The sequence below is a fragment of the Microsporum canis genome, genomic scaffold (assembly GCF_000151145.1).
Source record: "Microsporum canis CBS 113480 supercont1.8 genomic scaffold, whole genome shotgun sequence".
Classification (NCBI taxonomy): Eukaryota; Fungi; Ascomycota; class Eurotiomycetes; order Onygenales; family Arthrodermataceae; genus Microsporum; species Microsporum canis.
In genome coordinates this window covers 520,337-542,125 of record NW_003299162.1, presented here as the reverse complement: position 1 = coordinate 542,125, position 21,789 = coordinate 520,337, and the positions used below count along the sequence as shown (strand labels likewise).

At 48.2% G+C, this 21,789-nt stretch overlaps 10 protein-coding genes across 10 annotated transcripts; 6 read left to right on the top strand and 4 right to left on the bottom strand.

The window, feature by feature from the left end:
* Positions 1 to 1,268: 1,268 nt before the first annotated feature.
* On the top strand, positions 1,269 to 3,196 carry MCYG_08131 (conserved hypothetical protein; the record flags this gene model as incomplete). The annotated part of the gene is made up of 7 exons (XM_002843002.1): positions 1,269 to 1,613; positions 1,822 to 1,873; positions 1,951 to 2,216; positions 2,277 to 2,551; positions 2,638 to 2,667; positions 2,752 to 3,021; positions 3,076 to 3,196. 7 exons carry the CDS (start codon positions 1,269 to 1,271, stop codon positions 3,194 to 3,196), a joined length of 1,359 nt encoding a protein of 452 aa, XP_002843048.1.
* Positions 3,197 to 5,288: 2,092 nt separating this feature from the next.
* Positions 5,289 to 6,387, bottom strand: MCYG_08130 (conserved hypothetical protein; the record flags this gene model as incomplete). The annotated part of the gene is made up of 3 exons (XM_002843001.1): positions 5,289 to 5,927; positions 5,982 to 6,084; positions 6,314 to 6,387. The coding sequence occupies 3 exons, from the start codon at positions 6,385 to 6,387 to the stop codon at positions 5,289 to 5,291; spliced, it is 816 nt and encodes a 271-aa protein (XP_002843047.1).
* Positions 6,388 to 6,844: 457 nt separating this feature from the next.
* MCYG_08129 (NipSnap2) lies at positions 6,845 to 8,066 on the top strand (the record flags this gene model as incomplete). Its single annotated transcript, XM_002843000.1, has 2 exons — positions 6,845 to 7,523; positions 7,582 to 8,066. 2 exons carry the CDS (start codon positions 6,845 to 6,847, stop codon positions 8,064 to 8,066), a joined length of 1,164 nt encoding a protein of 387 aa, XP_002843046.1.
* A 737-nt stretch (positions 8,067 to 8,803) lies between these two features.
* MCYG_08128 (aminoalcoholphosphotransferase) lies at positions 8,804 to 10,323 on the top strand (the record flags this gene model as incomplete). The annotated part of the gene is made up of 5 exons (XM_002842999.1): positions 8,804 to 8,943; positions 9,059 to 9,226; positions 9,283 to 9,329; positions 9,383 to 9,478; positions 9,533 to 10,323. 5 exons carry the CDS (start codon positions 8,804 to 8,806, stop codon positions 10,321 to 10,323), a joined length of 1,242 nt encoding a protein of 413 aa, XP_002843045.1.
* Positions 10,324 to 11,333: 1,010 nt separating this feature from the next.
* On the bottom strand, positions 11,334 to 12,152 carry MCYG_08127 (uncharacterized protein; the record flags this gene model as incomplete). Its single annotated transcript, XM_002842998.1, has 1 exon — positions 11,334 to 12,152. One exon carries the CDS (start codon positions 12,150 to 12,152, stop codon positions 11,334 to 11,336), a length of 819 nt encoding a protein of 272 aa, XP_002843044.1.
* Positions 12,153 to 12,805: 653 nt separating this feature from the next.
* MCYG_08126 (40S ribosomal protein S27) lies at positions 12,806 to 13,494 on the top strand (the record flags this gene model as incomplete). Its single annotated transcript, XM_002842997.1, has 3 exons — positions 12,806 to 12,876; positions 13,002 to 13,064; positions 13,187 to 13,494. The coding sequence occupies 3 exons, from the start codon at positions 12,874 to 12,876 to the stop codon at positions 13,367 to 13,369; spliced, it is 249 nt and encodes an 82-aa protein (XP_002843043.1).
* A 1,123-nt stretch (positions 13,495 to 14,617) lies between these two features.
* Positions 14,618 to 16,195, bottom strand: MCYG_08125 (conserved hypothetical protein; the record flags this gene model as incomplete). The annotated part of the gene is made up of 2 exons (XM_002842996.1): positions 14,618 to 16,047; positions 16,069 to 16,195. The coding sequence occupies 2 exons, from the start codon at positions 16,193 to 16,195 to the stop codon at positions 14,618 to 14,620; spliced, it is 1,557 nt and encodes a 518-aa protein (XP_002843042.1).
* Positions 16,196 to 18,101: 1,906 nt separating this feature from the next.
* Positions 18,102 to 18,701, top strand: MCYG_08124 (conserved hypothetical protein; the record flags this gene model as incomplete). Its single annotated transcript, XM_002842995.1, has 3 exons — positions 18,102 to 18,167; positions 18,444 to 18,514; positions 18,605 to 18,701. 3 exons carry the CDS (start codon positions 18,102 to 18,104, stop codon positions 18,699 to 18,701), a joined length of 234 nt encoding a protein of 77 aa, XP_002843041.1.
* Positions 18,702 to 18,940: 239 nt separating this feature from the next.
* Positions 18,941 to 20,224, bottom strand: MCYG_08123 (conserved hypothetical protein; the record flags this gene model as incomplete). Its single annotated transcript, XM_002842994.1, has 4 exons — positions 18,941 to 19,628; positions 19,702 to 19,939; positions 20,008 to 20,047; positions 20,207 to 20,224. 4 exons carry the CDS (start codon positions 20,222 to 20,224, stop codon positions 18,941 to 18,943), a joined length of 984 nt encoding a protein of 327 aa, XP_002843040.1.
* Positions 20,225 to 20,842: 618 nt separating this feature from the next.
* On the top strand, positions 20,843 to 21,778 carry MCYG_08122 (dihydrofolate reductase; the record flags this gene model as incomplete). The annotated part of the gene is made up of 1 exon (XM_002842993.1): positions 20,843 to 21,778. One exon carries the CDS (start codon positions 20,843 to 20,845, stop codon positions 21,776 to 21,778), a length of 936 nt encoding a protein of 311 aa, XP_002843039.1.
* Positions 21,779 to 21,789: the final 11 nt, after the last annotated feature.

Below are 21,789 nucleotides of genomic sequence, written 5' to 3'. Positions count from 1 at the left end.
CCTTGTCGACAGTGTTGCAGCGCTCCATTATATTCCAGCAAGATGCTATTTGCATGCCCATCTGACGATTGGCCAGTTAGCGTGAATAATGGGCCACGCATATTACTTGCTCTCTATAGCCCATTCTCAACCCACGAGCCAGCCATATCCCCTCTATCTCTCTTCTCTTTCTACTTCTTCTTCTCACGCTGTCTCCTTTCCTGCATGTATCCTGTGGGACGTAGCAGGAGAAGGAGAAAAAAAAAGGAAAAAGAAGAAAAGGGCCCTTGGTGCTGGCTACCGGAAGACAGGGGGCCCCAAGTCCGTTGCCCGCCTGCTTGCTCCCTTGCAGGAATTTATGCAGACTGCCATTGATCAATTAAAACAAGAGGATCCTCCCCGTAAACATGTAATGTATGTCCTTCTTCTCAGTGACAACTTTCCTTTTGGGATCCTCGCCCGCCAGGCCGTGTCACACAGCAAAGCAGTCAGTCGTTACCCGTGTGGACAGGCTGTGTAGATGTTGATACCGTGGCGCCGTAGAAGTCATCACAACGCCCAGCGGGCCTGTTTGTTCTGGAATCTGTCTCGTCGGCGCCGTATCATGTCTCCCCCCGTCTGTTTGTCAATCGACGGCCTGCTGCGCTCCCCACCCAACGCTCCGCCAGTCGTCTTCTTTTTTTTTTTTTTTTGCCTTTTCGCTGGCAATGCCTGTCCTGTGTCCTGCGACCAACCCGCTAAATCGGCTATAACTTTTTGTGTCCCTGACTTATTCCTTTTTTTTCATTTTTTCGTGCCCCCCCCTTCTTTTGCACCTCGATTTCAGGGCGTGTATAGTAATTATACGCTTCGCCCGTTAGCGGGTTACAGCATATCGTGTCGTAAGCAGGCTTCAGCTGTTTGGTTCATTTCCCGATCTTCGCCCATATGCTGCTGCATAAGTTACATGGCCAGTCAAACCCAATCCCCGTTCGTAGCGTCTGTCAAGTCTATAAAATCACCCTGGGATGCCAGCTCTGGTGATCGAATCAATGTGCGTCCATCTCTTCCTTGACAAACTCCTCGTACTGCAAGCCCTTCTGCTGTTGAAGTAGTCCCCTTGTCCTTGTCTCCTCTGCACCTTGACCTGATCCCCGCGCTGTCTAAGCAAGACTGGACTTCTTCTGCTCTGCCAGAGAAGAAGAAGAAGTAGAAGAGAGCAGAACGTCGACGAGAAGAAGACGTCTGCTGTCGTTGCTGTGAAGAAGTGCATGGGGGACCTTGTCTTCCCTGAGGCAATGAGGACGATGATGTCGAGGGAGGAGGCCGAGAGAGCCAATGTTTACCCTTTTTTCCCCACAGCGCGACAAGTGCCGATGCACTTCCACTATCAACATCTTCACCTCCACCACCAGCAGCTCCTCCAGTACCACCAGCAACAGCTCCTACGCCAGCAACTCCTGCACCACCACTGCAACGAGGACGGCTACTGTGACTTCCAGCAGCCGCCGCCACCAGATTTTCTCCAGCCCCGAATCTTCCATCCCATCCCGGTATACAACGAGTACGTTGTCCACCATCCCATCATGTGCGACATGAGGGATGAGATGGTTGAGTTCCAGAAGCTGTCCAACGAGTACGAGCCGGACTTGCAGGTGAGTAGACATGCCTCCGTAGCTGGCTTTGCACAGGAGACAGACTGACTCGGGTTCCAGGGTCCTCTGGTTGGTTTGAAGCAGTCCAGTGTTGCGCTCAGCCGGGAGTATGCGCAGGCTGATCCCATCTACGTCGCAAAGACGACGGTATGTCCCCCTGGATTATTTGGCGAGTACTTACTGCGTGTCAAGGCTGACGGGACGGTAGTCGCTGGCGCAAACTCACTCCCACTATCGCATTATGAAAGGAGACGGCAATTGTGGATGGAGAGGTCTGACTCGCTAAAATCTTCATGCTACCGAAAAATATATACACTTTGCTGACTCGGCGTTTTAGCTGTGGCCTTTGGCTACTTTGAAAACTTGTTTGCGCTGCAAGACGAGGCAAAGGTTGTCCAGGAGTTGGCTCGCATTAAGAGCTTTAACAGGATGTTCGACGCCGTGGGGCAGCAGGAGCATCTGTACGAGATTTTTGTCGATGCCACAGAAGAGCTCTTGAACCATATGATCGAGCATATCGCGGGCGACAACCCGGACGACATGTTCATCCTTGAAACATTCAATGACGAGTGGAACTCTAATGCCATAATCACACATTTTAGGGTCAGTCTTTTCTTTGTCCCCTCCCCCCTCAGCTTTATGCTCATGCTTACACTCCCCCAGTTGATGACGAGCGCCTGGATGCAGCTCAACAGTGAGAGATACGAAGCTTTTCTCTCCGTCCCCATTGAGCAGTACTGCTCAAGAACAATTGATACCGTGAGGACGGAGATCGATGAAATCGGTCTCCAGGCTCTGGTTGACGGTGTCATCGAAGCATCTGGATTTGATGTCCAGATTCTCTACCTTGACCGCAGCCAAGGTGACGAAGTCAACGCGCATCAACTTACGTCCCAACGCAACGGATCCCTTGGAACCATCAAGTTGCTATACCGACCGTATGTATTTTCCCCCCCTTCCTTTGTCATATAGCAATATGTTCAAGCTGACGGGCGACTAGTGGCCATTACGATCTTCTCTACAGTTCTGGCTCACCAACTCCCGTAAACTGCCAGTACGCAATGACCTGTGACTTCCCTCCATGGTATCCTAACTCTATCCCTTGTGATCTCAACCCTGTCTTAATGGCAGTTCCCAGTCTCCCCTTAGACCAGGCATCTGAGCCTCAAGATCACTCCGCATACGAGTATGAGTACCTATACCCTATCCATCCGGAACATCCCCCAGCCGAGATGATACCACACCACACGGTCCCCCTCCCTGAACCCATTCAGCCAGAAGTCGCAACGATCAACCTCCCGCCCCGTCCCCCTCCTACGGAAGATAGGTCCTCTGAATTATTGATTCGAATGAACCCGTTGGTCGATCCAGACATGAACTGTTTACCTCTCACCATCCCATTCCGAAAGTGAGTACTCTATCACATACAAGGCATCGTCTACACTGCTTACCTTCTCCATAGCTCTCACTTCAACCAAGCTCACTTCCAAAACTCCGAGTTCCAGCCATCGCAATGGGACCCAAGTGAGATCAACAAAAGAGAAAAGAAGCCTTCCAGTCGCTCAGGATCTTCGTCTGAGTAATGGTTTGATCCGGGTTTTTATCGACGGTTCCGCGTTTAGGAGTTTCTTTCCGACCTTTCCCTTGTGTTTTTCATTGTTTCCTCTTGTTTTATTATTCCCCTTCCAGTCTAGAGCCACACCATAATATTTCTCGGGTTAGTCGTTTGCCTACAATCTATTTTATTTTTTAGAGTGAAACAACCGTTACACACTTCCCAGTGTTTTGCAGTTTTCTTGTTTCCTTTTTTTACTCCTGTTAGAACGGCGAATATCTCTTATGTACCCTTGCTCGTGCTTTTCTTTCCCCCGACAGTCCCTTTTATTCACCGACATGGCGCATCCCTCAAGTTTGTTTCCGTTTTTTATCATTTAGTTGCGTCCTTGGCAGGAGAACTCGTCAGAGCATCCTCGCATAGCCGCCTCATTTTTTCATTACAATGTGGGAGAAGTTATTACTACTCTAATTATAATATACTCACTTATATCTATAGATCGACTGCTCTTATATACATACATACTACGTAGATCAAGTCCTCCTGATCTCCATGGAGAGTCAGACTGCTGACTAAGATATATATCGGCTCCACTATAACGGACGGGCCTTCCCGAAAACTCTAAATCTAAGCTTTTATATCGACCGCATCCTTTGGGTGCGAACGGATTATGAGTCGTCAGGTCAAGATTGGTGACAGTACACACAGAATAGGTTGATGAACACCCCAAAGCTCAAGCAAGTCGCTCTGGTATCGAGGGTATGCCTTCGTATACCATGCAAGCGTTATCCTTCCAAGCAACTACATGCTCATTATGACAGGTCGAGTTTTCGCCTTGCAACGTTGAAACGGGTCTACTGGGCCCCTTAACCCAAAACTCCATGGGTTCCTTTGATATCAGGTATATTTATGTATAGGTACATAACTATTTTAGTTATCGCACGCTATATGATATCTCCGCTTCTAACGCATATATACCTCCGGTCCCTTGCGCATTATTTGCGCCAGCGCTAGCTTCACTTGCATCCTAGCTCATTAGTTACCCACCAACGCTCAATGCACGCCATCCAACATGGCTCGTGAAGAACGGTTAGTTCTAGCCCTGCTTCACCTCCAGGATGTCTCGGAATGTAGCGGCACCTAGTCAACATCCCGGACACAGAAACCTGCCAATAACGAGTGAGGAATGAAAAACCCATCTTTCCATGAGACAGCGCTTTGACGTCCCTATACTACACACATTTATGTATGGCTATGTTATGTATGCTAACGGCTCTACAGGTGAAAAAGCAGCCAAGCGAAGCCAAGAGCCGGAGATGATGCGCCAAGCTATGCGACTTCGGAAGTTGATGGGCAATGACAGTTCGTTCTTCCATCCGGTCTCCTGAAAGTTGTGGGCAGCTAACAAGATAATGTATGTTCTGAAAAGGGCCCTCCCAGTGTTCTCCATCATTGGGAATCGGCCAATGTATATATACCCGATGGTCCAGCCCACTTACCCCGATTAAGGAATTTGCGTCCTCGAGGGCCCTCTTTTTTTTGCTAAAGAGCGAGAGATGCTGGTGGGTTTCAGGAGACAGATCCCTGTTGGAGCGAGATAGCACTAGACAGTGCTTCGCGTGGAGAACTTCTATTTTGGAACTGTTGCTGCGAAAAACATGTATTTAACAGTCGTCTAAGGCGGTAGTGCGTCGAGTCATGCGAACTTTTTTTTTTCTTTTCAAGTGATCTCATAGGACTACCTTGTACGGAGGGTGTTCCGAGTGTATAGTATCGGCTTCCCGGTATATAATGCTCGCTCGCGTGATATTGGAGGAACATTCGCGAAACAACAAATTACCGTCGCTTATATTGCGTTGTATAGCCTTCGCTAAATAGATACGCCAAAGTATGTGATAGATCCGCCTAGACTTGAGCAGTGGTAGAAGCAGGCGAAGCGTCAGATATGAACAGATAAGGGTCCGTATGGTCCATGCCTGGTGTTTTGGGAAATCTGAGTTCATAGATCAGCACTAAACGGAGGATCCTTCAATATTGCAACCTTTAAACTTGGTAGATTGATACCTTATAAAATTTTTTCTTTTTGCTTGTTGCTGCTTTTCATCGGCCGTTGCGTCATGTCATGACGGGGGTATTCCATTCGGTTGCCGCTGCTCCTCTCCTTCCGGCACAACTGCCCAATCCCTCACCCCACCCTTTAAATCGGCGATCCTCCCTTCTTTAACGGCAACCACCACCACATTGACATCATCATCCATGATGGAGGGGCGTCTTCCTACTTCATCTTCGTCTTCTTCAGCGCCTTCCTGCCGCGCCTGACCGCGGCCGCTAAACACACCAACCCCCACCTCGTCGGCGATAAACGTGTTGTTTTCCAGATGCCGCTCTCTGCACCACTTCTCTTCCTCGCTGCCCGTGTCCAGCACCCTGGCCTCGCCTATTATCGTAGTGCTGATGCTGCTCATGGCGCTGGTGTTGATGTTCAGCAGCAGGGCGGCGAGGCTGGACTGCGTGGCCGCGGGGGGCGGAGACCCGTCTCGTCCGGCATCACGGTTCCGGGTAGGCGGTCTGTGAGAGACCCAGTCGTGCACCAGGAGAGATACGCGTGGGTTGGAGCGGAGGTTGAGTGTCTTCTTGGACGAAGGGTTGGTGGTCATTATGATGGTTGGCGTGGTGGGGTTGAACGGCGTGGAAGGGAGGAAGGTATAGCTCATCAGGGAGATGTGAGGATTGAGGCCATCACAGGTAGCAAGATGTAACTGACAAGGCGTTAGCATGTCATCCTTCTTTCCAGGCTAAGCGGTAATGCATACGAATCTAGAGTTCTTGAGACAGGAGACCACTTCCTGCGGCAGACATGTGCCGAAGTGGGGGTGAGTTGTGGTGGCAGACGCCTCGTAGCTCAAGGGGGGGATGCTGTGGACTTGTCATTATGGTGTCAGTCAATAACTAATAGCCGTTCTCTGTGTATCAAACCGCTTTCACTGTTGTTTCTCTCTCTTGATATCTTGAGTGTCTCTTTTTGTCCCTTTTTTTGCTTCTTGCTGACTAATCTCTGGAACAACTTATATCCGATATTTATGACGTAATATCTAATCTAACCCTAAAAGGACTAGCGTCTGGGGTCTTCCCGCTTTAATATCACGTGACTTCATTTGTTTTGTTTTCTTTTTCTTTTTCAACTTTTCGAACTTCAACTTCGACCTTTTTCAACTTCATCTTCTTTGCTGTTTCGCGCGTTCTGACGGCTGGTCGAGAGAGGAAAAAGGGCCTAAGTTGTCGTCTTTCTTTCGTCTTGCCAGGGACTTTGCCTTCTTTTTGCCTGTACGCTTCTATCGGGCGAGCGCACGGCTTCCTGCGTGCTACACCCGTATATACTTATATAGTTACTTGACCATCCCTGCCCTTGAGCTAGCTTTCCCCCTCTTTCCATACAGCAGCTTGCAGTTTCAAAGCCTTGCTCCGTTTCTTCTTCTTCTTCTTCTTCTTCGTCTCCTTCAACTCGTTCCGAGAAAACCGCAATAAGGACAGCAAGATCTCGATACTAGCGTTCCTCTTTTCTTTTTCCTGCTGTCCCCTCCCCATCTTCTACCGCCCTTAAATCCCCATCTTCTCACCGGCTACGTTCTCTCCCTCAAACGGCGCCGTTCATTTCGCTCGCGTGCCACCCGTCATCATGTTGGCATCGCGTCTCGTTCGATCCCGCTCCTCTCCCTCTCTCCTGCGTCCATTCAGCACCTCCTGTACCCGGCTGCGTGCGCCTTCTATCAGAGACATCACCCCAGACAATGCGTCGTCGTTCAACACCCGCCAGAAGGAGTTCCGTGACAATCTAGAAGCTGCTCGGAAAAGAAAAGCAGAGCAAGACAGTCAGTCGCTTGATGCTTCTGCCCCTCTTTCTCCTTCCTCTCGTTCTGCCCAATCCCCTGCCTCAGCGTCATCATCTCCCACTGCTCCAGCTGCGAGCAATGCGAGTGGATCTGCTGCTACTGTCGTTGATGCTGCGTCCGCGTTGGACCGCCAGGCACTAGGCTCACTGTCCACCCACCGAATTGTAGGAGAGCGGCAACAGGCTGAAAACAACCAAAACGCTGGCCGTGGCCGTCTGTCCAGTCTCATCTACGGCACCAAGGAGGGCCAACAGCTAGACAAGGATATCGAGCGGTCCTTCTCCGAAGTCTTGGCACGAGGGAAATACGTACACTCGATTGTCTTCCACGAGGTCAAGCCCGACAAGGTCGACGAGTATGTAGGCTTGGTTGGCGAATGGTACCCCAAGATGGCCGGCATGGAGCAGAACAGAGTCAATTTGGTCGGCAGTTGGCGGACTCAAGTTGGAGACAACGACACCTTTGGTATTTACCCGCCCTCTTTCTGCCTTGACCTTCTTGATACTGATTCTATACTGTATAGTCCACATCTGGGAGTACCAGAGATACACCGGCTACCACGCATCCCTGCATGAGATCGGGCAACAGCCGGGGTTTGTCGAGTTCGACCGTAAACTCAAGACCCTAATCAAGAGCAAGAGCACCTCGCTGATGCAAGAGTTCTCCTTCTGGCCTACCACGCCTCCCCGTCGCCTAGGAGGCGTCTTCGAGCTCCGATCGTACACCCTACACCCAGGCAACCTCCTAGAGTGGGAGAGCCACTGGAGACGCGGTCTTGCTGCCAGACGCCAGATCATGGAAGGAGTCGGTGCATGGTTCGTGCAGATCGGTGACCTCAACACCGTCCACCATCTCTGGCAGTTCGCGGACTTGGAAGAGCGGAAGAAGAGACGTGAGCAGTCGTGGGAGCTCGAGGGCTGGGCCGATACAGTACACAAGACCGTACCGTTGATCCAGACGATGAAGAGCAGGATCCTGATCCCCATGCCATGGAGCCCTGTCGGTTAGGCCCAGTCTTTCGAAGTCTAGAATAGCATGATACCGGTTTCTTCACGACCACAAGAATCTAGAATGAAGCATGACGAAAGGGTGGCATCTTTCCGGTCATGATACCTTTGAGGAGTTAGAGAAGCATCTTCTCCGTCGAACATCACGGACGAAGGCAGGAGTAGCAATAGCACCGAGTTCTGGGCCCGTTTTTTGTGTTTCTCCCTTTTACATGTATATCTTATAGCATATCTGTCATACTCGGGCTTGTTTTATCATGAATATATAACAAATACGAACTCGTCCTACCATCTCCTCGTAGTGCAACCAGTCTCGTCCCCTTCATCTTGATATCTTCCACGCCGCGCTCAGTCCCTGCCAAGGCGATCTTGCTCTTGGCTTCTCAACACAAAAACGTCACTTTTTTTCATCTTCGTCTTGTCCTCTCTTTTCCTTCACTCTTCAATAACCGACAAAGTGACAAGCAATTCACCAGGCAGAGCGTTTATACATTCACGGCGTCGTTTCTCCTTTCATCTTTGCCGGGTTGGCGTGGATAAAGAGATATATTTCTATATTCGGGAGCTTCCCGAGAGTCTTCATATATACAAAACCACCGCCTTTCCGACTCCCCGCCCTGAGATTTGAACATAATATCGGGAGATTTCTTGGAAACGCTTTAATATCTCCTTCGTATCTGCGGTTTATTCATTATCTCTTGCTCGGTTATTATATTTAATTCATAGACGGAGTGTGAGATGACCTACATTCGAGCCCAGGCCCTCGACGGCTTGAAGCAGTACAAATACGCCTCTGTCGATAAGTCGTTGACATCAAAATACATTCTGAAGCCATTTTATACGAATTATGTGATTAATTGTTTTCCCATGTCGATGGCGTAAGTCAATGGCTTCATTTCAAGTCCTCATCTTGCTTCTGCTGACATGCTACATAGACCGAATCTTGTAAGAAGGCCTTCTATCACAACGACGAGCTGGATGAACGCTGACCAGATTAATGCAGATCACATTAACGGGGTTTTCATTTGTGGTTGTGAATTTTCTGACCTTGCTTTGGTATAACCCGACCCTAGACAAGGACTGTCCCCCCTGGGTATATCTCAGCTGGGCTGTGGGCCTGTTCTTATACCAGACCTTTGACGCCGTTGACGGGACTCAAGCGTATGTTTTGGTCATCGTGTCCTGCTGATATAGTGCCATGCTGACTAGTGGGATAGTCGACGAACAAAACAGAGCGGGCCGTTGGGAGAATTGTTCGATCACGGTGAGATTGCCCTGTTTATCAACAAGATAGTCATTTACTAACTAGTCGCGCAGGCGTCGATGCTTGCAACACTGCTCTTGGAGTACTCATATTTGCCGGTGCAGTGAATCTAGGACAGAGCTGGGCAACTGTTCTCACTCTTTTTGGCGGTATGTTTGTATCCCACAGATAGAAACTAGACCATCAGTTCTAACGGATGCCAGCCGTCTTCACATTCTACGTCCAAACGTGGGAGGAATACCACACTCACGTCCTCACACTTGGTATCGTCTCTGGCCCAGTCGAAGGTATCCTATCACTCTGCTTCGTCTTCCTTACAACAGCTCTCCTTGGGGGCGGAAGTTTCTGGCACAAGCCTATGCTATCGACTCTCGGTATACCGTATATCCCCCTAATCTCCGAATCCACCTACAATCTCCCCTTTACCACCTGGTGGTTGATCTACGGTGGTGTCGTGCTCCTCTTCTCCACCGTTACCAGCATCACAAACGTACTGCAGGTCGTTGAGAAACGCAGAGCCGAACACCGGCTGGATCCACAGGCTTATCTGGACACAAAATCTACTGGCAACAACAGGGACAGTGGTGAAGACAGCAAATATAAACCACTACTCGGTCTTTTGCCCGCGATAGCTCCATGGACGCTTCTGGTACCGTACCTATACATGAATCCGGAAATCCTGAACAACCACCTTATCCCCGTTGTCATGTTTGGTGGCCTCATTAACGCCTACTCGGTTGGACAGATGATCGTTGCCCATTTAGTGAAGCTTGACTTTCCGTACCAGAACGTGCTTGTGATCCCACTTGCCGTGGCCGTTATCGATGGTTTGATCCCAAGGCTCGGGCTCTGGGAGAACAGCCTTCTGGGCTCAGGGCCGAACCAGGTTGCTTTCATCTATGCGTGTTTGGGCCTTGCCGTTGGTGTATACGGAAGCTTTGTCGTGAGTTATCCTGGACAGCGTTGGATATTACTTTTCTTGGTCGGTTACTAACTACTGTTACAACGTCTAGTTTGATGTGATCACAAGCATATGTGATTATTTAGATATCTGGTGCCTGACAATCAAGTATCCCTGCATCGACAACGTGGATCATCCGAAAGCCAAAAATCCTTAGAATGGCTCGCTTACCGTTTATGCGCGAGGCATGCATGTCCCGTGCAGGCCGTCGAACAGACGACCGCTTCTTGACTACAGCTTACGTCTATAAACTGCAACATTTCCCGACGAAATATACCCAAGAGTCTACCACCGTCGCTATACAAAGATAGATAGTATCTGCGAGAAGGGATATCCAAACCGTTCCCCTATCGTATCCAGGTCAGTTAAATTAATAGCTAGGGCATCCTATCTCTCGAAGTAGTAACCGAAATATCCATATCTTCAGAGCAATTGTAATTAGACGGTCCGTTTAGCGTGGGGTTTGGATCAGAGTATCTAAGAGGCAAGGAGTTGGCAGACGAATATATTACATGTTTCGCTCGCTTGGATTAGAGTCGGGTTGCCATATAAAATCGATGCTTCAATTTCAGATTTGGGCATAGGTATAGTTAACTACGATTATATAGCTGTTTGACAACTAGAACTGCAAGCAGAGTCCATATCTACCTTGTCGTCCTTGTATCTAGCACATACGAACATAGGAAGTGGAAAACAGAGCTTCCCGTCCGCTCAGCTGTACTTAAGCCACTTGCCGGTCGGTTAGTAGTTGGGTGGGTGACCACCAGCGAATCCCGACTTTCGTATGTGTTTTTGTCTTTTTTTTCAAATTTATTCTTTATTAGCTTCGGCTGTGTTAATGATAATAAGCGGTGGTGTAGGTTCCTAAGACCGCCAACCATCAACGACTAAAACACTCGAGTCTCTAGCAGGTATACTTTGATAAAGAGTCAGCACCAATTGACCGCTTACCATGGACTAGTTTTTTATTGTTGCAATCAAATTTAGAGAAACCTGATATGAAGAAATGGCCAATTGCACCCCCTTTCGCTTCCCGTATGCCATTACAACAACGTCAGGTAAAGCGAACCCGCCCCCCTCTCAGACATTTCCGCTCTCGACTGCTCAGCTTGCATCATTTCATCGCAGCACTTCTCACAGACGGGCATGCCATCGGCATTAGCTGCATCCTGCTGCACCGCTCGACTACCATTGCAAAGAGTGCATGTAACCATTCGTGTTGATGAGCGTAGCATGGCGGGCCGCGACTCTGCATTCTGTTGGTTTCTGGTTATGTACCCTTCCCGATTTTCATTGTGCAATCTCCAAGCTGAATGTAAACCTTGTTGTGGCTGAGCGGGGTGAGAAGATGCAATGGCCCCGTCAGCAGGCGTATTCCCATGATATACCTGATCGCGGAGAACGTTGACAACTGGATGGCGGTCATCCATTAGTGAGTTCCGGATGGCAATTTCGATTTCTTGCGCCTCTCGTGCCAACTCGAGGTCAGTGACTGTGGTAGCGTTACCCGCCACCCTGGCTGCTGTTACTGTTGCTGCCCGTGCGGGACTTGGCTCAGCTCCAGGAGCAGCTGCGCTCATCGAAGATATACGAGCAGTAGAGTAGCCGGGCAGTGGGGTCTCGGGTGGTATTGCTAGCAGAAACCCACTGCGGTCGTCATTGGCCAAGAGGCCATTGATCTGGTGTATATTATAACCAGGCAGCAGCGTATACGATCCTCTAACATATCGGCCACTTCCTTGCCCCTGAAGGCCTCTCAGCTCTCGAGATGACGAGCCCGGGGTAAATGGCTGGGGCGCTCTGTGAGTATAGGACGTTCCCGTAGGACGCCTGGAAGCAAAGTATTGTATCCGATCACTCATTTTATGTATGGTTTTCGGCAAACCTGCAGACAAAGTGTTCAATGTTTGGTGGGAATCAGGGGAGATGTTCAACGGGGACTTTCCTATGGATGTTTAAGAGTGCAGTACTCCGTTGGAGTCTTGAAGCTTGCTTTCGTATGGTAACCCAGTCAAGCTATAATTTGGCACTTCAGCGTATTTAGCGTAATACCCAGTGTTCACAGGTAAGATGGGGGTATCGAATGTGTTCGATATAGATGAAATATCTCATGCTCTCGACATGGAGAGCTCCCTTATATAGTCTCATCTGGGTTAGTTTGCTGGTGCCTAGCAAACTCTGGGTATCATTTCAACAACAACCATCTAAACAAGCAACAAACACGGCTGCGTCTCGTCATCGTCTTCCTCGTCATCGTCTTCCTCATCATCGTCTTATCATCGTCTTTCTTCTGTCGTCTTGAATGTTTTCATCTTTTTCTAGATGGTCGTCCTTCCCAAAACAGACTAGCGTGTCTTATATAAGCGCTAACCCAAAAAGGCTAGCTAAGCGACCTCAGCACAAACTCTGCTTCTTTGGGCGAAAAAACGTCGAATTTTCTTCTTGTGCGAACTTGCAACTTCTCACACGATCTTGCTTCTTCCTCTTCGTCCTCCTACTCGACCGTCGACTCTCTCGCAAAACCACCTCCAGAAGCACAACCCCGTCACCTCTCCTGCTCCAGACAAGACATATTGAGTCAACATGGTATGTCTCGAGACCTCCTGCTTGCTTGTCGCGTGGAGACGAGCTGCATGAGTCAACCTCCTACGGTGGTGTTGGCTGGGGCTTATAGAGCAGCAAGAGAAGTGCTAACGGATATCGATAAATAGGTTCTCGCGGTCGACCTCCTCAACCCCCAGCCTCAGTCGGAGGCTCGCAAGCACAAGCTCAAGGTATGTGCTTTTCCGGCACCGTCGCATAATCCTCCCCGTCGACCGGTCAAAAATTTGAAATCATACATACCTGGAAGAAAGCATCGAAAATATCTAACATGTCGACGTTTAACCCAATATAGACCCTCGTGCCTGCTCCACGATCCTTCTTCATGGACGTCAAGTGCCCCGGCTGCTTCACAATCACCACAGTCTTCTCCCATGCCCAGACAGTCGTCATCTGTGCCGGATGCTCCACCGTCCTTTGCCAACCCACCGGCGGTAAGGCCAGATTGACGGAGGGATGCTCATTCAGGAGGAAGTAGAGGACGAATTTAACGCCAATTCAAAAAATGTGTTAAAAAAACGGGATATGAAAAAAGATCAACAATGGAACGTGTCATAAATAGCTTTTTTTACGACGAACAAGGCAAACCGCCCGCAGACCTCACATTCTCCCTCACCGCACCATACCCAACAGCATATTTCCTCCCACTACAAAAAAATGTGAAAAAGCTTATTTAATGCAATATGGCAGCGTTGTCGTTGTCGGTTCTTTTTCTCCTACTATCCTGAATTCCATGCTTCCGCTTTCGAATTCTTGCTCGATGATACCAGACAGATAGAAGATGGAGATCATCACCTGTTTCCTTCTTGTTTCTCATGCCGACTTGTCTTTAGGTTGGCACAAAATATGATGGATGGCGGGAGTTCCGGATATCTGGCAATCAAATCAGAATCTTTGCTTTTCTTGCTTCCTACCTTTTGACTTCTTTTGCTACTCTTCGACCTTCACATCAAATGTCTTAACTGTTGACTGTCGTGCACTCGGGTGGGCGAAGTTCGAGCTCTTTTTTTCCAGTCTGTATACTTGTTTGCCTGGCATCGCTTCAGATAGAGAAACGGAGGAGATTTGTGCTTCGGTTTAATCACGGGCACGGACACGCATGGATTCCTGGTATCTATTCTCCATTCATCTGGGGTGGAGGATGATATTTCCCAGGGCATGATTGTTCGCTTTCAGGAATAGCTGCCAGAGATATACATGATCCTGTACCCGTTTCGACTGAGGATGGCAGTGCAGTGTCTTGAAGCGATTCCCCCCTGTTATCTTTATACTTGTAGCCTTGCAAAGAAACCAGAGACTGTATACTTATCCCCTCCCTCTTCTAGTAAAACAAATCAACCCTTCGTCTAATTTACATTTTAAGCCTCAAAAGGCCGTGCAACATAGTATCGTTGGCTCGTGCACCTTGATTATACTATTCTTTCTAGGCAAAGAGGAATTGATTGTAAAACATTGCATATTATCCGCCTAGTGTCATCCATTTATCTGACATGATATTCTGTTTGCGTTGTGACAACCTCAACTTGGATGCGGCTCCCGATAGAGGCAAGAGAAATAAGAGCAACAATCCCAAGTAAAGCATTATGCAATAGTAAACATAGAAAATAGAAAAAGTAGTGACTGGGGAAGAAGTGAATGGGGCCCGTCCAATTACACCATCCCAATTTGTATCTAGGTAAGATTATCCAGCCCAGACCAAGCCATGACGTTAGTGTTAGACAAAATATTATTTCCTAGGGTCAGGTATGATCGAAGTGCTGATACCCATCTCCTCCATAGCTTCCAATAATTCGCCCAGAGAAGGGGTTTTTCGGGCCGAAGTCAGAGCATTTACCGCGATAAATTCCCCCCACGCACATAGTTTCAGGTCTTTCTCTTTGATAACGTGGTCGGACCAGTGCTTCACGGCTTCCTTGCATATGACATTCATAGCCTCGAGATCCTCCTCATGAAGTGCGTTCCTGGCTCTATAGATAAGGTTAGGTAGCGTATCATCGTCTTCTCTAAACTGGCGAACTCTAGCTGCCTGAAATGTCCAGAGCAGATTTTCCAGCTTCAAAAACGCGAGCATGATTCGGCTTTTGCTTATGCGACCACCCCTAGATGAAACCAGGTTCTTCCAGATTGAGAGTTCCGATACGAATAGGTTGTATATCGGCATCTCTTCCTTGGTTATTTGAGCGGTTTTGAAGGGAATCAAAGTCGGTCGAATCGGGCATGGCTTGTAGGCGTTCTGCGGGAGAAGGCTGAAAGGCTCATTACCCAACTCCACAGTCTGAATAGAGACGTTCGTAACGAATTGAAGACCACTGATCCATCGGAGGGCATTGACTGAATACGCCAGCTTTTCCGCCAATCCCCCAGAGAAGTGATAATCGATCTGGATGGAAACCGATAGATTGTGAATATTGGGTTTGACCAACTTCAGTAGGACCTCCAGCTTTTGTAAATTGTCCGCAACCATGTGGAAAGAATTTTTGGTTTGTCTATCCCAGGAGTAGTCTGGAAGGTTGGCCCGAGCCTTTTTCTGAGGGTGTGTGAGATGAATATGGATATGGAAAGATCTCATCCTTGAGAAGTTCACCTTGCCCATGGGCATCTTTATGGTGGTACATTTAAGAAAAGGGTGTTTGGGAGCTCCTAGAAGGGCAATGGGGCGGTATGGGAATGCATCAGATTTTTCAAGCCGGGGCTTTTCCCTCAGCAAATTTTTAAAGTAGTTCCACTCCCATAGATCACCAGCCATATATATCTCGTCTGGGCCCACTTCAATTGTAAACTTGGGGTATCCGTAAAACACTGATGCGGCTTCTTCGCTTATCTTGCGATTGACACGGAGAATGCTGGTACGGTTGCCTTTGTGGGTGCGAGTGTCAGAGTATGACCGCTTATGGGGTAGCGGTTCAAGAAACAGCTGCTGATAAATCTTCAGTCTCAGTTCTGCAGGGAGTTTCATAAAGTAGCAAGGCTGTGGTATATCTCTATGGTCAGGGCATAGCAGAACTTCACCTGGGCTCCATTTGAACAGCCGTGCACATTCGAAACCACAGGATAAAATTGCCTTGCATCGGCCAGAGGATGGGGCGAATGGGCGATGCATCCCACACACTGGCAATCTTCCAGGGATTGTTCCATCTGGTTCCACCCCATTTCTGCCTTTATAACGACACAGATCACCTTTTAGCGTGAGGACATTGCAGTTGGGAGAATCTTCCGGGTGTAAGTCACATTCTGCCCGATGCTTAACGGCTAAAGCTTGCAGAATTGGGAACCGACACTCAGATTGAACGTATTCGGGTTCCATGGTGTTAGTAAAGTGGGTGCAGACTTTCAACTTTATCAGTAGGGAGATATTGGATAGGCATGTATTCCGTAGCTTTGAAAGACACTCATGAAGGGAGGAAGAAGGATTCCCACGTAACGGTGGAGTATTCTCTAGATACGTAGCAAATCCTCGGTTGTAACAGATAAGACAATGACTCTCACCCCTTCTCTGAGCAGGTAAGTGAAGGGTAGGTAGGCGGATAAGAAAAGAACGAAAGGAGAGTGACAGAAAAGACAAGTTAATGGAGGACCTTGACTTCATTTAAATAGCAGTGAGGCCTGGTGAATTCCAGAAGAAAGGCTAATACAGAGATTGTTAGCAACACAGAGGCCGGCAAAAGAAGTTGGAGTATCCGAAGATTGTATACTGCAACGGGCTCTTCGACCACATTCCAAGGTGTTCTTCTCTCTCTTTGGCTTTGTCAAATTCCGGCAGGCTAAAGATATAAAGTAGTTGGATAACACGTCCTTGATGTTTTTGTCATAACATATAGGGAGAAGGACGACTACTTTGAATGTCCTTGGTATAAAATGAATATCAAGCCGATTTCCCACTAAAAGAGAAAAACAATTATGCTGACAAACACTCATTTAAGTCTTCGGCTTAAAGGCGGTCCGCTAATACAACTGAGATCCTTTTCATCATGTAGTAGCTCGGTATCAGCCGTGTCACTGATGAATAGGAATGGACAAACGGGAGGGTATAGGCCAATAAATGGCACTTTGGTCTGCACAATCTGACGCTATGAAGAACTATAATCATAGACTTTAACTAGCATAAGAAAGTAAATATATCACAATTGGTGAAAGAAGACGCGCTAACTGAACAGTGTTGTTGATTTTGACATCAATTGTTGATATTTTGAACTTTGCAACTTTTTTCGCGTCTCTTGGAAGCGCGCCTAAGTCACATGATAACGGATTAAATAAAATACGAGTGAGTCACGTGATATCCCGGTACGGTTAGCGTGTGATTACTTAATGAGGCTAAAACCGATGTATGAGACATTGATTTTAGGTGTAAAACGGAGCCAGAACAGATATTCACGAGATAGAGATTTGGCAACATAGGGAAGATATAAAAAGAACCAATAGGAAAACTTTGGGAGTTGAAGCCATTCTCGAATTTCCATTGCTTGTTACGTATCTGCTCTATAACTACTCATCGATACACCAAGTTCCTAACACATATCCTGTCGACTTCCAAAAAGGGGGAAAGTAAATCCAACGGAGCATCTCATATTTTAATGATAATAAGACTATTGATATTGATAATAACACCAGTATAGTGCTCCGTGTTGTCATTATACGGTATGGAGCCTCTATTTAGTCGTAACTACAACACTTGTGAGCTCGAGACGTCGCATCCAAACTGCAGGTTTACTGACGCTGGTGCCAATATCAGGCCTAAGTTATGATATATGGACTTCACACGGCATTTGTGAATACTACCTCTCCAGAAAATATCTCTCTCCTTTGTTATAGCCAAAAATGCCCAGTCCACAGAGTTCCAGCCGATAGGATGTTCCTTGGAGCAAATGTCGCAGATACCCCGATGCCATTGGCAACTAAACACATTAGCACGAACTATCAACGCTGCCGACCCCCAATGGCCCAACGGTCCCTGCCGAGGATTGGTAGACGGCTTCCTCGTGTTTTAGAATATATGGGGATCTTGGGTCGAGCGGAAAGTGTGGTCTAGATAAGGGGCGAACGGAGGTGCAGACAAGCAAACATGGAGATATAAAATGCCCTTCCTCTCCCTCCTCTGTGTCTTGATGATTCTCCCGGCAGTTCCCATTACTCTCAAAGTTCAGCCAAAGTTCGGCCAAAGCACAGCTCATACACTCTTCGTCGGGGAAACAACTAAACAACCACCTTCAAAGATGCCTGAAAACAAGTCTAGCGGCAGCGGAGGCTACACGTACAAGTCCTCCGGAACCAACAGCCAGGTTTGTGCTACCCATAATGCCTGATATCAAATTACCACGCTCGGTTTATTGGAGACGGAGGAATATTTGTGTATTCTCCATTCGACCACTAGTAGAACTAGTTGTGTCTTCGCATTGGCAAGGGAGAGGGACTCTACATGTGCCAGATCTCTGCCATGCGATGTTCTTGGTCCGGCATGCTTCTACGTGCCGGCCAAAAGGCCCTTCGAGGGCGTGTTAAGCTGACGGACTGGTCACTCATGTGTTGTTCGTGAGCGTGCTGTTGACCAGAGATAGGGAAACCACTATTGTGCCCGTGACTATGGCTCTTACGCCGCCAATTCTAACGCCTACCACTACTCCAACGCGTAAGTATTTCTGGCTCTCCCTACATAATCCGAGGTGGCGACTTAGGCTCGTATGTGAGAGAATACTGACCTTTTATTGCCTTCTGATAGCGATGGATCTTACTACTATAGCAACGCAAATGGCAGTACTTACTACAACAACGGCCAGGGTAGCTCCACCTACACGCCCCCTAGTGGAAAGAAATAAATGGATACTTAGTATTGTCTGACTTGATATCCCTGTGGGGCTTATTTTGTTGGTACCTGCAATGCTGAAAGGGTGGTTACTGTCTCTGTTGTTTGAAAAGGGCCTTTTATGTCCTGGCTTACTGTATTCCGTTTATATCTTTATTCTAGAAAATCAACGCCGAATAGGCGGAATTCACTGATAAAGAACTTTCAGGCTTCTGTAGAAATATGATTAATAACTAATTAACTTGCTCCCATTCACTTTCTAGTTTTATCCCACATTCTAACAAACTCCTGTTTCTGTCTAACTCCCAGGCCAACCCTCTTCACCCGACCTAATCTAGCAAGCGAGTCTCCAACCAGGAACAGTAACTTCTGCTGGTCAAGGTCTAAGGTTACATCAGAATCACCCCTCAAGCTCTGTAACGGCACATCCACAGCGCTTCCCCGTTGGACACTCTCCGCAATCCTTACCCGGATAAAGTGTGTTGGCTTGCTTAGCAGATTCCAAATAAACCTTACATATGACCCTGGAATCGGCGTTGTAATGTCAGCCGGCTCGTAGCGGAGATTAACCGGGAAGATCCTTGTAGAGGATGATACCGAGCAGAGGGAAGGGCTGAGTTCGAGTATCCCCTTGCCGTTGGTGGTGGTGCATTCAGGGAAAACGACGACACAGCTGTTTGGGTATCGTTTGATCAGAGTTGATATATCAGTTAGATCTGCTTTGGAGGCATGAGGTGGCGTTGGTTCTGGCGGGGCAAAAGCCCGGGCGATTGCCTGCAGGAGGGAGATTTGCTTCACCTTCTGCGTGGAGGGGTATGAGGCGGTAAATATTGGGTTGAAGATAGCAGCCAGATAGAGAACATCAACTGGACTGGTGAATGATGAAGCAATTACCGTTCCAGGCCCGGGGAGACGAGTGTGCTGATGCTTGGCCAGTGATCTATGGCTGGTGTTAATAAAAAAACGGTTGTTCGAGATAAGATGTAGCTGGGACGGGTATATAGCCAACTCACCCTCTCTTCACTCCTTCAATCTGGAGGTCCACCCACCATATTCCTGGGATACCCAGTATTGTCCACAGGGATACTTTATTCCCCAGGCTCCCGATCGGAAGCCACTGCAATACGCAGAAGTAGAAGATACAGGCTGATATCAAGAGGGGGAAGCGCACGACAAAGAGAAAAGTGTGGAACAGAAGTGATATCGTAGGCGAATGGCCCACGACAGGCAGGAATGGAGCGATTCCCGAAGCTATACACGCGAGTCAGTGTCTCTTATACGCCGCTTCCGATGGGATTTAAGGTCGAAGCAAGGCGCACCTCGATCTCGGAACTGGGAGTACTTCTCCATGACTGCGGCCTGTGAGACTCCGTTAGAACATACATCCTTTTGCTATAGCTCTTTAATGGGACAAAACATACCCTATACGCTTGATATCTCTCAACCAGAGCTTCCTCCACTAAGCTTCTCTGCTCCAGAGCCAACGCTATATCCCAGACGCTAAAACGCTATAAACACTGAGAGGTCGCTGATCATTCTGCTGGAACTCTATAGCTCTGGGCATCAGCTATTCGCTGCCGGTGCACTCCAACACGGGACGGTTGGGCGTCTGATCTTGCCAACTTCTCGTCTCTCTTAACGTTCTGGATGTTCTTTCGATCTTCTTTTTCACATGCAAAGAAACAAAACAACCAAAAAAATACTTGCTTATGTCATCGACCCAACCTTGAAGTGGACTTGGATTAGTCACGTGGACAAGAGCCTCGTCTGGCGATTTTTCGGCTGTTCGGGTAGTTCAAGAGGAAGAAAAGGGTGACTTTAAGCAGCGAAGTGGCTAGTAACATAGCCTGTACCGTGATCTAAATTCATATAATCATATATTAAGGAAATAAATAGGTCACGGCTTCGCTTTTTGCCCCGTGTTCGATCCTCCCATGGCTCTTTTTCGTATTTTTATCGACGGGCCAGAAGTATATTTCGGAGAATAGATGCTCCGGCTTCCGGTAGCTCGATGTCGATTTCGCGACTTCAATATGAAGATGATAAAGCACACAGTATTTGTGATATTTTCTTACCTTTTTTACATTATTTTTTAGTTGTTGAAGGAATAATACCGTCTTAGTCGGCGGGGGATACCGACTACCGAGCTCAGAAATGGCAAAATCAACGGGAAAGCCGCTCAAAATCCTCATGTTGCATGGATATACTCAGTCTGGCTCGCTGTTCCATGCCAAATCCCGCGCCTTGGAGAAACACATACAGAAAAACCTCCCTGCATATTCTGTCACCCTGTCATACCCATCTGGGCCTATCGGATTGAGCCCGTCTGATATACCCAACTACACGCCTTCAGGTAATGGCGGCACAGCAGCTGATGATCAGCCTGAAGCATTCGCTTGGTGGCGCAGGTCAGACGTCGTTGATCCGCCTGAATATGTTGGGATGGAGAAAGGCCTGGCCACTGTCGCTGGTGTGCTTGCCGATGAAGGGCCGTTTGACGGGGTGATTGGATTTTCCCAGGGCGCCTGTCTAGCAGCCATGGTAGCCAGCCTGCTTGAGCCCGATCGAAGTAAAGCATTCAGCTACATGTCAGACCCGGCGAATAATCAGCAAGAGCTGTCCTCGCAAGTTTCAGGCGGGAGCCAACAGAATCCGCAAAACCCACCGCAGGATACAGCGGACAAGACGATGGTGACTGGAATCCCCTTCCCGTCTTCATTCGCCAATTTAGTGCACCCACCGATGAAGTTTGCGATATGCTATGGCGGCTTCGTTGCGCCCGGCACCCGGTACCGTGCATTTTACGAACACCCTAAGATCCAGACTCCCGTGTTACATGTTTTGGGTACTTTAGACATGATTGTGGAGGAGGCGAGGAGCAGAAAATTAATCGAGGCCTGTGCCGGGGACCCTGAGTCAGATGGTAGGGTTTTGTGGCATCCTGGCGGTCACTTTCTGCCTAGTCAAAGGCCATATTTGGATGGCGCAGTGCAGTTTATCAGACTACATTTAGAGGGAATAAACGGCAAGGGTAATGGTAATAAAACGGATGGCGATGACGGGGTTGAAAGTATGGACGTGCCATTTTAGAATCATACAGG